Source organism: Aspergillus fischeri, genomic scaffold, assembly GCF_000149645.3.
Source record: "Aspergillus fischeri NRRL 181 1099437636264 genomic scaffold, whole genome shotgun sequence".
Lineage (NCBI taxonomy): Eukaryota > Fungi > Ascomycota > Eurotiomycetes > Eurotiales > Aspergillaceae > Aspergillus > Aspergillus fischeri.
This window is the reverse complement of record NW_001509762.1, coordinates 614,427-629,716: the sequence shown is the minus strand read 5'-3', so window position 1 is coordinate 629,716 and position 15,290 is coordinate 614,427. Positions and strand designations below refer to the sequence as shown.

Sequence of the window (15,290 nt, the reverse complement as noted above, 5' to 3'; positions counted from 1 at the left end):
ATGCAGAGTATGCTCACTTTTCTTCAATTGTCCAGTTTCGATTTCATCACCTGCGCATTCCGCAAATCATGAAGCCAGAGGTTGTTATATTGCGCTGACGATTTGAACTACAGCCAAACACTTCTTCGACGACCCGAATCACCTGGTCCAGACGGCTCTCCATTCCCTGACACTCACAAATCCATCGCTGGCGTTTGATTCGAAACACAAGGTTATTTTCCGTCGCCCGGATGCATCCAGAAAACCCAAGGTGGCCATCATCTCAGGTGGAGGTTCCGGTCATGAGCCTGCGTTTGCGGGCTATGTCGGTCATGGACTCATGGACGCTTCTGTAGCTGGCAGCATCTTCGCCTCTCCGTCTGCCGAACAGATTCGCCATGCCGCCATGAACTGCGTCGACAATGAAAAGGGCGTGTTGATCATCCCTATGAACTACACCGGCGACGTTCTCAACTTCGGCATGGCTGCCGAGAAATCGCGGGCTGCAGGAATCAAGACCGAGTTCTTTGCCATTAATGATGACGCGGGCGTCGGCAAGAAGAAGGGCGGAAAAGTTGGTCGTCGCGGTATCGGTGGTGGTATCCTCATCTTGAAGATCGTCGGAGCTTTGGCCGAGGCTGGGTAAGTTGACAGCAGCATGATTCCGGGGCCACAGTTAACCGTTGTGCAGTGCATCCCTCGAAGATGTGTACCGCGTTGCTCAATTAGCAAACGCGAACCTTGCGTCTGTGGGTTCCTCTCTGGAGCACGTCCATATCCCGGGTAGAGGAGTCCCAGAGGATACCATCCCTGATGGGGAAGTGGAGGTCGGAATGGGCATTCACAACGAACCCGGGTCCCACCGGATGAAGTTTTCCCTTCCAGAGGTGATCAAGACTATGCTCTTGCAGATGCTGGATCACAACGACCCAGACCGCGCTTTCCTGACTCATCAGCGAGGCGATGAGTTCGTGCTGCTCATCAACAACCTGGGTGGTGTCAGTACCCTGGAGCTCTCGGGTATCACCGACGAAGTATACCGCCAGCTCACGAAGGATTTCAGCATCAAACCTGTGCGCATCATTCAAGGAACCTTCCTGACCAGTCTCAATGGACTGGGCTTCAGTGTTTCACTACTGAAACTCGCGGATACAGGACTGGGTCCTGGCAAGTCTATGCTCGAGCTCCTCGATGCGCCTGCCGAAGCCGTGGGCTGGTCTGCTCCTATCCGCACAGCGACATGGGAGGCACACCAGTCCGATGCTCCTGTGGAGGTCAAGAGCACCAAGCTTGCTGAAGACCAACCTAGTAACATCAAGCGTAAGTTTCTTTAATCTCATATGATATTGGTTGTCCCCCTTTACAGCGCTGATAATGTTACAGTGGACCCGGCCATTCTCAAGAAAGCCCTCGGATCCGCACTCAAGCGAGTCATTGCTGCCGAGGCATTGGTCACCCGGTACGATACCATTGTCGGCGACGGCGACTGCGGCGTGGGTCTGAAGCGCGGCGCAGAAGCCGTCCTCTCCCTCCTGGAAGACCCATCGTCCAACCTGACTGACGACGCCGTCACCGCCGTCAACCGCATCGTCACTGTCGTGGAAAACACCATGGACGGCACCTCCGGCGCCATCTACTCCATCTTCCTGAACGCGCTTGCGCACGGTCTCCGCGCCCAAGACCAAGGGACCCCAACACCCGCAACGGTCGAGGTCTGGGCCAACGCTCTCCAGTACTCCATCACCGCGCTGGGAAAGTACACTCCCGCGCAGCCGGGTGACCGCACCCTGATCGACGCACTAGTTCCCTTCTGCAACACGCTGGTCGCAGCCAAGGACGTCCATGCGGCTGCAAAGGCCGCGCAGGATGGGACCGAAGCCACCAAGAGCATGAAGGCGAGTCTCGGGCGCAGCGTTTACGTCGGTGGCGAGGAGGAATGGGTCGGCAAGGTGCCTGACCCTGGTGCGTACGGATTGAGCGAGTTCCTGACTGGGCTTGCTGAGGCGCTTTGAGGGTTCGTCGCCGTTCCTGTATCAAGTATATAACCCTTTGGATATTTTTCTAATATAATTTATGATGATAATGACGATATGCTTCTGTCCTTATTTATCATCTGCGTCTAGGATGTAGTAGGTGAGCATATGTAACCAATGACGACAACCTTGAGTCTCTGTTAGGAATTGAACATCATGGTAAAAGTGCATTCATTTGCATCCGTAAAGTCTAAGGAGTAGAACATCCCGTATATTGCCTCTGTCTATACGAATTGCGTGCTACCTGTCTTTACTTATTGGAGATACAGGGACTGACGCTTAATGCCAGACAACAAGAATATACGGACTACATTATTCGAGCCAAGCGCCAGCATCGAGCTTACTATATGTTAGACAATAAAAGAGAAAATGAGGGTTAAGATAGATAAGTCCGGCATGTGTACATCAATTACATGCGCCTACAGCCACCTCTGGACTCTGTTAAAATTCCAACTCTGGAGTCTCTTCTATCCACGAGCTTATTGCACTACATGATTCCATGAAGTCCGCGCGTCTGGTCAATCCCATTGGTTCTTTTCCTAGGAGCAAATCCTCGGCGTTGGCAGAACTGGGTTAGTAGTCCGTCACAGGCAGGGTGCCGTCAAGTTATCTCTCAGGTGGAGCACAAGTAGCGATGAAGAAGTGGAAGCAAATATCGAATCCCTTCAGCATGAACAAGCTATCTATCCGCGTTTAGGAGACTGTGACGACGTCGTTCCTTGGTTCTCTGAGACGGCTGACTGTGGAGGACTCTCCATATAAATGACATTGGGCAGCTGGGAGCAGTGATGTATGAGGTGGTGGTCGTAGAGAAATGCGAGTTTGATATTTTCAAGAATGTTCCGCCAGAGCGTAGTAGTAGTTCATGGTCACTAAGGGAGGACCTCCCAGTACTCAAGATGTTTGGCTTGGTTATGAATGAAAGATGTTGGACTAAGGGTGCATTCCGCAATGCGCACGACTTGTGGAAAGAATTGGAGTCCGTTTAGGTCGAGAACGAGCCGGTCGAGCTGATATAGCTTCCCTAATATCGTTTGCACCTTTCACAACATGCCAAAAGCATGAAGTCTACTCCAGGTGAAGTCTATCGCTTGGCAACAGAATCCTGTCATGATGTCGATTGAGCTGAACTTTACTGTTTGTGAAATCCCCTGAGAACCACTGCAAGTATCTAGGAAGTCATCACTATCCTTGCAATTAGCATGAGATTGCTTTGTCCAAGACGGTTGTGGTCTTGAAGATGTCCCCCTTGTAGTACGACAGCTAGGCAGGCATCAGAATGGGTTGCTTGACAGTACCACTACCAGGACTGGCATATCTCTTGTATTTATTGTTTTTCTACATATATTTCGCCTTGCATGCTAAGCTTTGTGGATGAGCTGGTGCAAGTGAACAGACAGCGCCAAGCCCTAAGCCCTACAAGCATAATGACCTTATATCAACGACCATTAACTTGTAGGCTCTGGTTTAAAGTAATCAGTACATACGCTAGTTGTAGTTAATTGGCGCCTTATTCGGACATTATGACATCTCAGCCGCAAGGTAATAGTCTCGATGCTACCTGCAGATGCTAGTCAGCTAGTAACAATCCCTGTCTGTCAGATTGCATTGATTGGTGTTTAAACCTGGAACTAACGGAGTCAATCGGCGGCTTTTATGTCGAGACAAATGGCTTAATGCATCCGAGGATCCGTGCTCATCGAGGTATTTTAGGTAGTTTAATCTCTCGCAGTCCAGAGAAAGCATGAATTGTTTAGAGTAGAGATAGCTCCTGTGCAGTCCCACAATGTCTGAAATAACTACTCCGCCAAGGAAGATCCTCCTGGTAGTTACTGGGGGAGGCTATACTCATGCAGGTGAGTACATCACATCCTTCTACGGCACAAATGAAATCCATATATCCTAACGGCTTAGCACCCGTCCTGGAACTCGGCAAGATCCTCGCCAACCGAGGCCATGTCATCGACTTTGCTACGCTTGATGGTCAAGAGAAATGGACAGACGGTTTCCCAATATCCCACACGCATCTGATGGGCCCCGGGCCGACAGAAGAACAGCTCGATGCTCACTACAAGCGAAGTCGACTTTGGGACCCAGCCAAGGGATTGGGAGATATTATGGACTCCAAATACCTCTTTGACTCCCTGTGGACGCAAACCTACCATCGACTGAAGGAGATCATGGCTGATCCCGCCACACGCCCGGATATGATGGTCGCCGATTTCTTCGTCGACGCGGTCAAGGACATCCATTTCGAGTACAAGCTGCCCATCGCCATCATGTGGCCGCAGATGCCGTACATGATGGTTCCCTGCTCGTACATCCCCGGCCAGCCGGGCTTCCAGCTAGACATGACTCTGACGTCGGAGAATGCGTCCATGTGGTCGCGGATCAACAACGAGCTGGTGGTCGTGCGTGCCTTGCCTGAGGCGCTTAAGCTCATGAAATGGACCAAGGCGATGCGCAAACGCGCGGGTCTGAACTATCTTTTTCCCACCCCGACGAAGCCGGACTACCTCGTCATGATAAACTCGTTCTTCGGTCTGGATGTCCCCAAGGACCTCCCTCCGCTGGTTGCCGCCGTGGGACCCATCCTCGCAGATGAATATCCCCCGCTGGATGACATCCACCAGCGTTTCCTGGACCAGCACGCAAAGACCATATACGTCGCGCTGGGGACCCACATCATCCTACCGCACGCGGATGCCCGGAAAATCATCAACGGACTCATCCAGGCGATGGACGCAGGGCTCATCAACGGCGTGATCTGGTCCGTAGGCAAGAGCGGACGGCAGCTCTTCGACACAGCAGACGAGTTCACAATCAACGGCCAAACCGTCCGCTTCGGCGACCTCCTAGACGGCAAACTCGCCGACTGGCTATTCCCCTTCTTTGCGCCCCAACGGTCGATCCTGGACCACCCGCACGCCCGGGTCTACTTCACGCATGGCGGCGGATCCAGCGCCAACGAGGGCCTCTACCACGGAAAACCCATGCTCGTCATGCCCTTCTTCTTCGACCAGATTGGCAACGCGGCCAAATTAGCCGGCAGCGGGACCTCCGAGGTCCTGCACAAGTTCCGCTTCACGGCGGAGGACGTCTACACTAAGACGAAGCTAATCCTGGAAGATCGTGAGGGGGCCTACGCGCGCAATGTACTTCGTCTCCAGCGGATTGCTCATGTGACGTCTAGACGGAAGCAGCTGGGCGCGGATCTCATCGAGGAGGTGTTGTATGATACGGAGCTGAGGGTGGTGGATGGGAAGGAGACGCGGCCGATGCATCTCCAGACGGCGGATATGCGGATGCCTGTTTACAAGGCGAGGAACTGGGATCTGATGGCGGTTTCGGGCTTGGTGATGGGCTTGCTTGGAGGAGGGACTTATTATGCGGCGCGATTGGCCTGGATGCATCGTCGGGCTGTTAGGAATTTTGTTGATTCTTTGGTTCGAGGGTCGGTGGTTGGTGGTTAGGGACTCCCTGGCTTTAAGAAGCTTGTATATGATAATTTGATACACACGCTTCGTATACTCCTCTTTGGCACTTCCCTTTCAAAACGAGACCATCCTCTCACTCTCCTCACTGTCTCATGCATCTTCTTATAGAGTAATATGGCATGCATTCGGCGGACCACACTCCCATATTCCAGGGCTGATACTGAACAAGCTGTCTACTTTACCATGTCACAACTCACATGGCACTATTGTAAATAAAAAGGAGCTCTATAGTTCACTAAGCTATAAGGATTTAACTTCTCTTCCATGAAGGACGGACTACGCACAGTTTAAAGGCGGATTATTCATTGAATACCCCTTATGATAGTCATGACTCTACTCATGGGCCCATGCTTAATGAAAATATTGCAGTGGAGGGCTGGCTGCCCCCTATTAAAATGGACTAGCAGGAGCAGGCACTCCAGGAACTCTTTTACCTGCCACAGGTAGTGGTTCACTGCCTCTTCCTACCAGAGACCCGGTCCTGCTGGCTAATCTGGCATATTTCTTAATATGACCATGGCTCTATCGCCGAGCATGGAAATTCGAGATATTATAACAAATCTCATGAGGACGCTCATATAATCTTTCCCACTCACCATCCTCGCCCATCTTTTGAAAACCTTCCAGCCCCGCGTCACATAAAGCAACCTTCATCCACCCAACATCCTTCAAAGTACACCCTTCGACAGGATCATAACCATCATCAAGTAGGTCCTCTGGCTTATCTATGTCTTCAAGATCTTCCTGGCTGAAATCTTCAATAGACTCAGGTTTCCACCACCCATACAGCATATTCACGAATGCATCTTTATTGATGCAGTCGTTGATAGGTGCCTGAAGAACACTCTGCAAGGACTCTTCATCAACAAAAAGACAGAACCGATAACGCGCCGCTTCAACGGCAGAGGACCGAATCATATCAGGCGAGCCGCCCGACTCTTCCTGAATAGCAGCCGTTGCCCATTTCTGGAAATGCTCACGGATTGTCGCCGTGCTCGCACCTTCAAAAAGGGCTCGGTCCTCGAAGACAGTAGTCTGAAAGCTATCAAGCATATCTAGACCATTATACTGCTTGAGCATGTCAGAGATATGCCATCGGTACCGATCTAAAAATTCGGCCCAGTCGGAATCATTTTGATAGGTGCATCGATAAATAGGGAAGCCCCAGGTGCGCAAGCCAGCTTCTTTTAGAGCTTTCTCGACGCGATCAGCAAGATTATCACGAGATTCCTTATCAGGGGTGCGCTTAGACGGATGCCGAGGTGGATCGCGTTTGGATAATCTCGCCAGCGCCGCTAATGCTTTTTCATGGGTACTTGTTGAGCAGTCCAATGAAGCCAGTTTTTGAACCTGATATTTCTGTGCAACGAGTCGGGAACATTGGAGCGAGGAGCGTATGGTGTTCCTTGCAAGAGGAATTGCACTCTGCAAAGTGGAGAAATTTGAGGTCCGGATCTGTGTTCTGAGGAGATTTGTAGTCGCGGACAACATAATTTGTGGGAGATGGTAGGAGAAAGGGAAAAGTGTCGGACGTGTTTGTTTGATATGATAGGTATCAAGACTTTCCTAGCTAGTTTTGAACTTACCCAAACTCAGACTGAATGCAACTCTACCTAATACTTTTTGCCTTGGAATTAATTAGTCTTAGAGATGCTCTTTATTTTATACAATAGCTCTTAGATGTTGCTGAAATTGAAAGAGGTGAATAATCAAGGCTTCAAAGGACTATTTGTAGTTATGGTGCCAAAGCACCTAAGGGAGAGCTGCATGCTCCTGTGTATATTCTTCATCTATGTTTAGATCTACATTCATGTAGCTAAGCATAAATAAGAACCCTTAAAGTTACTTTCCTTCTAGAAATTTTAGAACACCCTGGAAAGGTTTCCTTTAACTACTACCTTTGTTGATGAGTTAGCACTAGTTAATGTTCCGTTTTATCTCTGAGCAAGAGTCAGGGGCTGCAAATAGCTTGGTGCGGTATACAATGGATTATTTGGCGGCCAAGATTGGACTATTGCTGGGAAACTCTACTTTCTGAGATTTTGCCATGTGGGCACAGTCTAAGGAGCGATCTTTTGCATCTTAATGTGAGAATGTTTTGCGTCCTCTTTCTTCCCATATTGGCTTATCAATTACGTGCATGACTGCTCATAGATGTATCCGTGTTCCACCATAGTGCAAATTTGGATTCAAAGCTGTCGCGCCGTCTCTAAAACAAGATCATGTTTCCAACCATTTTAATAGCTCTCATCAACTGTTCTGATGATAGGCTTGCTAACTTGCCAGACTTGCGTCCTTGGCCGCTTTTAAAGCATTAGAGATAGCCACTGTTACTCAGAGCTCCAGAGATCAGTCCAACTCTATCGGCCATTAATATGTTAATGCCAGCAGCTGCTTGCGCCTTAAAGTAAAGTCAGTGAATTTGAGATCTCATATTTAGAAAAACTGGTGATTGTTGAACAATATTATGCTTACTTTTGCATTCTCTGGAATGTTGTTTTGGAGTCTGTATGAGCCACATGCCAATCCGGATTGCTTAACATATCCAATGAGTCTGGGGCAGCTGATGAGGGTGGCGGAGGCAAATATCATACTGGACAAGCTCCACCGCTTCGCAAAACGAACAGCAGATTGTAAACTGGAAGCCCTTGTCTCCAAATCTGTCACTGGAGGTTTGCCGGCATTGGTAATAAACATCACAGGGTACACTCGTTGCTTGAATGCTAAAAGAATGCAGACTTCAGGGGTAAAAGAGGAGAGTATCACATTTTGTGCACTCCGAGCGTGTAAGAGAATTTTTTCCAGAATCTTATCAACAAATGTGTTAATCTCTATGGCGATGGGCGAGACTCCAGCTTCCGCCGCCTCATGAATTCTCGGGTATTCTTAAGGTACCAAGATTAGCTAACTCTGAAGAATCTCGGTCAGGGTGGAAGGCGAAGCTTACTGATTTCAACATTAAGGCCAACCGACTCGGGTAATTTCGTGAGCACCTCTTCCAGTGTGGCAAACGGTGCCTGGATGAAGTCACCGCGGGTATTCGGCTTAAAGCTGTCGACAGTCCCAAAACGATTCTTTGGATCTTCGTAAATTCCGCTTCTTCAAGGAAGTCTCCCAGATATTCGCTCTTAGTAATGGCGCGAAGAGCATCAGACGCAGTATCTGAAAGCCTGCCTTCAAGAAGAAAATGACAAGCTTTGTTCCTAGGGCTGTTGTCGCTTGCGGCAATTGGCCTACAGTCTGGGTCGGCGCAGGCTTGTATTAGGAACTTGCATGTCTCGTACTGCTTCCCGTAAAGAGCCCATCGAAGAATTGAATAACCTCGAGTGGAGCTGATGTCGCGGGGTGAAGCCAATCCATTGTGAAAGAGATGCTGAAGTCCCTTGATGTCACCGCTCAAGGCAAAGCTGATGCACTGCGCCGTGTCCGGGACCCTTCTTAAAGTATCTAAGTGAAGAAGAGTTCCAATATTCGGCTGATAACCCACTTGCAGCCTTTCTCTATCTTCTAATTAAGTACTCCTCTATACAGTAGGTAAATATAGCCTTCTAAGCTCTTATAATCTCGATAGTAATTACCCATGTAGGTTGGATTAGGTTGACCCCAAGTCCCCAGCCCACCTAAATTACAGATTAGGTAGGTTGGGTATGGATTTGCGGGTTGGGTCAGCGACTAAAAGCTTAATCATACCTGCTAATATATATAGATTAGAATATCCTAAATGGCCAGCAGTTGTAATGCAGATTAAATTATAGAGCGCTAAGGAAGAGTAGGGAGAACTACAGAAGAGACTAGAGTAAGAGTATGATGAAATGTCTTAAGGAATAAATTAATGTTTTATGTGAAGAATAGCCTATTTTAGAGCTTGTACCACAAGCGCAGTAGACCCTGATAATAGGAGCCTTTGGTGATGAGCTGACAGATGTGGCTCAGGATTGGGTGGCAGCATCACCTCCCTGGCTGGGTGATAGTAGTATCTATAGCCACAGTCCTTCTGTTAATAATATTCCATAGGTAAGGGAGACCCTACCACTATCTAAATATACGGAGATTACCTTTTGGAGTGATGAGTGAGAGGAATAGAGGTTATCAGACCACTTTAAAGTAGCTCTGTCGGATCCATCACTTGTAGAACATGTTGCGAGAAAATATATAAAGGATTATTCATTATATGACAAGAATATGCGGAGTCTCAGTCCAGCACAATGTTATCACGCAGCTACTATTGATGGAACAACGCGATATTTATTGTCTTCATGCACAAGGAGGAGAAACTTGCAGCTGATAGCTGATTTATGAATGACAAAGATTCTATCGTTTAAAAAAGGTAGTAAACAATGGGGTGAACAATAGCCGCAATAGACACCAAACATAAGGTCATCTTCCCATGTAACTCAAGGCACCACAATACTCTTCCAACTCCTATCATCTGCCACGCCTTCTGTGTCTGTAGCGGTAGATCAGCACTCGGGAATAGCTCTCTGACACGTACCCCTCGCTGCCTGGAGGAGGAAGGAATAATAGTTTCGCAAGTTTGAGGAAGGAAACTCGCCTCGACTGATATCAGGGCGATATATGAAGGAAGGAGGAGCACAAGATGAAGAGCCAACATTAAGACAGATACCGAGATATCTGACAGGATGATGTTCGACTTTCTCGCAAAAGTCACATTCTCGTGGGGTGCAACGCTAAGATTCTCAATAATAGCAGGAATATGACTCATACAAGTCTCAGTGGAGGCATAGATCAAGGCCGGAACCGCCAAGAATTTCCATCGCCTCCAGTCGCGCCGTCTGCTAACTTGGTTGATTTGGTCTTGACGGAGGATCGTATGAGCAGACCAGAAGAAATGGTTCTCTGCGAGCAGGACCGATGAGACGATATACGCAAGCGGCCTTAGGGTTCCATGTTTTAGCACCAGAGATGATAACAGTTGGGTTAAAGAAGAGTGAGCAGTCCAATAAGAACATGCAGCGCCAAAGCCACTGAAGAGAAGATAGAGACCACCCTTGCTGTAGAGGGAAGAAAGCGTCTGTGTAAGCTGTCGGCAAGAGGGAATCCGCTTTTCGCCTCCCGTTTCATGGGAGTCAGTCTGGGTCTCGGCGGTTTCAAGTATCAATATGGACATAACAACGTGACCGATCACATATTGGATCTTGCTGCCATGAGTCACTGGAGAAATGGAGATTCCGAGAGACGGACGAAACTTACTAGCAAGTTGAGGATAATACCCACAATAATTGGGATCAAGCAGGCGAAGTTTTTTGCTTGGGCAGGTTTCTCTTGTAACAGCCTATGAGCTCGCGTAAGGAGAGGGTCATCGCCTGAAGAATGGATAAATGTGTTTAATAATTCGCGGAAGAGTGACAACACGAAGTTTGGGCGTGGAGAGTATGCCATCATTCAGGCTTTGAGTGTGAGCCTTGTTGATGGAAGAACATACGGGATGAGTGATGGCTGGCGATACAACATCTCGCCGCGCCCGTTGATGAAAGCAAACCAGGTGTCTTAATGCCTGCTCATATATATATGATGTCTCAGGCAGAAGGGAATTTGGTTGCCCTTCATTCAGCCAATCGCGAAAATAGCGCATTGTTGTTTCAGTTCTAAAACTAAGCTAATACCAAGCTAATATTAGACTACGGGAGATCCCCCAGACTCTGGATCAATGATATCTAATATGATCAACAGATGATCCAGTTCAGGCCACATTAATTCTAGTTCTTGGTATTAAAAAGGGTTACATCCGACTGCGCCGCTGGAAACTGAGATCACCAATCACTACTACCCCTACTTGGGATTCCCAGTCCGTATTTTCTGGTTTAACTCGATTTGTATGTTGTCGAGGATTTATTATTATATTCCGTATGATAGACCCTCCCCATCACTCCGAGACGTACATACTGGGTTGCTCTAGTCCGTCCCCTTGGCCCAGGGTACTTTCTCGTATGCAAATCATCCGTGCTCCAAGCGATCTGTTTCTTTCTTTTGGTTCGGAGATTGGGCAAAATCTAGTCATACGAGACGCAAAGTGCTTCTTGGGGGAAGGAGCCTATATACTCCCATGAACAGTATAAATAGAGTAAAACAGTCCTGTGAGGTATGCTGAAGGTTAACCACATCAAGTCCTTTTCACTTGAAACCTCACTAAAGTCTGAAGCTTCCTTTTGTCTTCTTTCTACTTATGATAATTCTCCTCCAGCAATAATGAGGCCCTGTTGTTTGTTGATCATTGCAGGTGCTCTGTTGGGGCACGCAGCATAAGGTAAGGAACTTAACTACACAGATAGCATCCATGCTCTGACATATGCCAATGTTACTACCTCCCCTGTTGATTCCCTCGGTGATGTCTGGTTAAACATCACCAGCTTTGCTGTGAATGAACTGCCGTACATACAGGAGGCTGTGGACATCACCTCCCTGGACAATGCACGTGAGCTGCAGGTTATTATACGACTTATTACGATAGCAGCAAGTCAGCACAGTAGGGTGATGTTATTTTTCTTTATAACATCTTTTTCATGAATGCTCATCCTGAGTTTGCCAGCATTACAAGCCTGTAAATGCAGGCTGGTTTAATAGATGCTGTGAGAGACAGGACCTCCAATGCTAGTCTAGATGATTGTTTGATTGAACTCTACGCCAGTACATCGAGCTCCTCGACCCTAGTTGAGGCATTTAGAGCCCTCCCCAATACGCCAAACGTCAGGTCAAGATGGGACTCTCGACTGTGCCTGCGACTGAACCATCGGCTACTGCAGTGGCAAAGTGGGAGGCAAACATTGACCGCAATCAGATCATATGCAGTGCCGTTCATGTGGCTGTGGCTAGCGCCTGCATAGCACTGCTTGGTCGGATTCGAATAGAGTTTGTTATTATCTAGGTCTATGATTAGATAACAAACTACCCTTAGCAGTCCATTATTATAATTACTATTACCACCTTTCCTACTCATCATTGTATAAATGCTATTTCAATAGTCGAGTATACTCTAATCTCGTATCGACAGTTTCAACTACGTACTGTTTGGCTGGTTAATTGATCCATGGAGCTATTAAATGAAGGTTCGGGCCGAGAGCAAGACTTAGATTGGAATAGTGGGTAGCCAATTCTTAAGCTTTTTATGTGAAGTGGGTTTCAGGAAAACCGCCTATTAACCATGTTGTTTAGTGGAGAACTACCACTTCGAGCATGCTGCAATTGGAATATATGCTTAAAGAGAACGATCATTTAATAAAGTGTGCTTTTACCACTTCAGCAGTCACCATGCAAAGCACAAAATTTAACGCTCCTTTATTCAAGGATCCATGGCTCTTCCCTTTTGGCGGTTTCCTATAATAGCTCTCCAATAAAACTAATTTCTTCTTGTCGCGGGCTAGAAGCCGACTCAACCCGAATGATAGATTTGGACTAGAAAATCAAAGATAATAGATAAAGGCACTTATGCAGGATTCAATATCAAGGATAGAGTTACAGCCACAGCATTTCTGCCTATCTCATCTCTCACATGCCATCATGAGCGGTTACATTCTCCGCATACTTCTCTTGACGCCTCAAATTTATTGTTCGGGACGCTTCCAGCGTGTGGCTACATGCTATAACGCTAGGCTCCTCATGGGCTCTGCGGCTAGTTTGTTATTTGGATGAATGACACTTTCTAGTCCATATTGCTAAACAAAGCTATGCTATCCAGCTATACTCGAGTTGAAGCTGACTAGGGACGGAGTAGCCACAATAAGAATGTTCTGAGTACTAAGGCCAACTCAATCACGTATGTTTTAGTTGTGAGAGTAGTTCGGACGCCTTGATCTAAGAAAGGCAATACTCTATCTTGGCTAACACTCCAAGAAGTAGGAAAGAGGCTGGAAAGGCTTGCGGCCGTGCCATTCGACCCCTGATCTGTCAGCCGCCCTCAGCCAGCGGAGAGTGCTTGCTTGTTCAGGTGAAGTTCAGGGGACAGAGCAGCAAGCCGGAAAAAAAAAAAAAAGAAAAAAAGAAAAGAAATGCAGGTGAACAAAAACATACAACAGCCGGGATTCGCTGGTGGTCACCCACCCAACTACTAACCGGCCGGCGTGTGGCTTAAGTACGGCTGAGCGGACGGGAAGCCCTGTTTTCCACACCCTATGGTCGTATGTGGTAGGATTCTTCTGGAAGAGGTTCATATATGAACTCACCCATCGCTGGAAGTCAGCTGCGGTTAAGCTGCCACCAGCGTGAAGTAGGCAAAATTTCAGAGAGAAATATTACTTGGAAATCACAGGTCCGAATGCTTTCGGCTGTAGCGGAAGAAGCCTAAAATGCCTTAAGACCAATGAACCCAGAATCATTTACTGAAAGAATATTCTTATGCCATCCGATTAACCGTTACACATTAACAGTGTAGAATTTCATTCGCTCCCAGCCCAAGTAGCCGTGGAAAAGGGAAAGAGAAATGAAGAACAAAACACAGTAATTACATGGTTCAAGAACAAGAGGTAAGCTCAAAAGGCTTCGCAGCAACTTGTTGTCACAATTACCACGTTAGAAGGTACATGTCTTCTTAGAAACAGTTCCTCTCAGAAAGCTTTTCATGCTTGCTCCTAAAAAGGAAGTCCAATCCCTTCAAGAAACAAGCTAGCCCACCATTGCATGCCATGTCAAAATATAATCGAGCGGGTACATGCAACGCTTCAACACCAACACATTAATTATTCAACACATCACAAATCGCACCCCCGGAAGGCGGACTCGGATTCACCGGCGCAGGCCCAGGGTTCGGCGCCGGAGCCGGCTTAACATGCGGCGTGGGCGTGCCCCGATGATTGCACACATACGCGCTCGAGCACCACTTGCCATCATCAAGCTTATAAACCTTATCCCGATGATAACTATAGCACTTGAGCGGCAAATTCATCTCGTACATATGCCACGCGTCGCCCGCAGCAATGGGGTCCTTGATGTTCGGATTAATGTGCACGGTAAACACGTCGCCGTTGGGCATGCGTGCGGACACGCCGCCTTTTTGGCCCCAGGGATATGAACCGGACCAGGGGACGTTGACCATCATTGTTGGTTTGTTGGTGTCGGCGCCGTTGCCCGTCCAGACGTCGCCGGGGTAGTAGATCATTTCGCGGGAGGTGGAGCCACCGTTGACGCCGAGGCCAATACCGCAGTCGGCGAGGACGAGGTTTTCATTAGGGGTTCTTTGGGATGTCACAAGGTGGAGGAGGGAGAGTAGACCCGTGAGGAGGAGGATAATGTTGCTTTGTTTGAGTGTCGCCATTTTGAGGTTCGCTTGAGGAGCAGGCAGGCAGAGTTGATGGACGAGCAAGAGCAATTGCTATTAAAACGGGCGAGAGTCTCTTCTTTAACCTTCATCGGGCAATTGGCGCTGAATCTGCGACAAGTTATCGACCTCGTGATATAGAATGGATGATGAGCTTTGGGAAGTCTGTCGACCCAGCTGAGGTGCGGCTACTGTGACCCTAGATAGTATTATGCATCAGAAAACCTTGCATGCAGCCCGGAGTGCATTTCAGCTCTCGGGGTTCTCCGGCATTCTCTCCAGCACTATCAGCTGTTTTCTCCCCCAAGTGTTCACCGCATCGCATACTGCAGTGCTTGCCTGCTGCAAGGTCATGCCATAACTGCTTGGACAGTAGTGGCGCCGACTGCGACTTGCAAAATGCGCAAGCGGAATCGCCGATGCGAGGATGACGTGGGGGTCCGAGAAGCATCTAGGGCTGAAAATCTTCCCGGGGAAATTGCAGCTGAACACACATGGCCGGTTGTCGACCAG

General features: G+C 48.1%; 6 protein-coding genes across 6 annotated transcripts, besides 1 other annotated feature; 2 read left to right on the top strand and 4 right to left on the bottom strand.

Annotated features, from left to right (window-relative positions):
* Positions 1 to 1,991, top strand: NFIA_074520 (putative dihydroxyacetone kinase (DakA); the record flags this gene model as incomplete). The annotated part of the gene is made up of 4 exons (XM_001259428.1): positions 1 to 7; positions 114 to 621; positions 671 to 1,299; positions 1,363 to 1,991. The coding sequence occupies 4 exons, from the start codon at positions 1 to 3 to the stop codon at positions 1,989 to 1,991; spliced, it is 1,773 nt and encodes a 590-aa protein (XP_001259429.1).
* Positions 1,992 to 3,798: 1,807 nt separating this feature from the next.
* Positions 3,799 to 5,485, top strand: NFIA_074510 (glycosyltransferase family 1 protein; the record flags this gene model as incomplete). Its single annotated transcript, XM_001259427.1, has 2 exons — positions 3,799 to 3,868; positions 3,927 to 5,485. 2 exons carry the CDS (start codon positions 3,799 to 3,801, stop codon positions 5,483 to 5,485), a joined length of 1,629 nt encoding a protein of 542 aa, XP_001259428.1.
* A 546-nt stretch (positions 5,486 to 6,031) lies between these two features.
* On the bottom strand, positions 6,032 to 7,000 carry NFIA_074500 (uncharacterized protein; the record flags this gene model as incomplete). The annotated part of the gene is made up of 1 exon (XM_001259426.1): positions 6,032 to 7,000. One exon carries the CDS (start codon positions 6,998 to 7,000, stop codon positions 6,032 to 6,034), a length of 969 nt encoding a protein of 322 aa, XP_001259427.1.
* An 823-nt stretch (positions 7,001 to 7,823) lies between these two features.
* On the bottom strand, positions 7,824 to 8,206 carry NFIA_074490 (uncharacterized protein; the record flags this gene model as incomplete). Its single annotated transcript, XM_001259425.1, has 2 exons — positions 7,824 to 7,910; positions 7,985 to 8,206. 2 exons carry the CDS (start codon positions 8,204 to 8,206, stop codon positions 7,824 to 7,826), a joined length of 309 nt encoding a protein of 102 aa, XP_001259426.1.
* Positions 8,207 to 9,827: 1,621 nt separating this feature from the next.
* Positions 9,828 to 10,909, bottom strand: NFIA_074480 (uncharacterized protein; the record flags this gene model as incomplete). Its single annotated transcript, XM_001259424.1, has 2 exons — positions 9,828 to 10,664; positions 10,721 to 10,909. 2 exons carry the CDS (start codon positions 10,907 to 10,909, stop codon positions 9,828 to 9,830), a joined length of 1,026 nt encoding a protein of 341 aa, XP_001259425.1.
* Positions 10,910 to 13,482: 2,573 nt separating this feature from the next.
* Positions 13,483 to 13,513: a microsatellite.
* Positions 13,514 to 14,195: 682 nt separating this feature from the next.
* Positions 14,196 to 14,774, bottom strand: NFIA_074470 (uncharacterized protein; the record flags this gene model as incomplete). The annotated part of the gene is made up of 1 exon (XM_001259423.1): positions 14,196 to 14,774. One exon carries the CDS (start codon positions 14,772 to 14,774, stop codon positions 14,196 to 14,198), a length of 579 nt encoding a protein of 192 aa, XP_001259424.1.
* Positions 14,775 to 15,290: the final 516 nt, after the last annotated feature.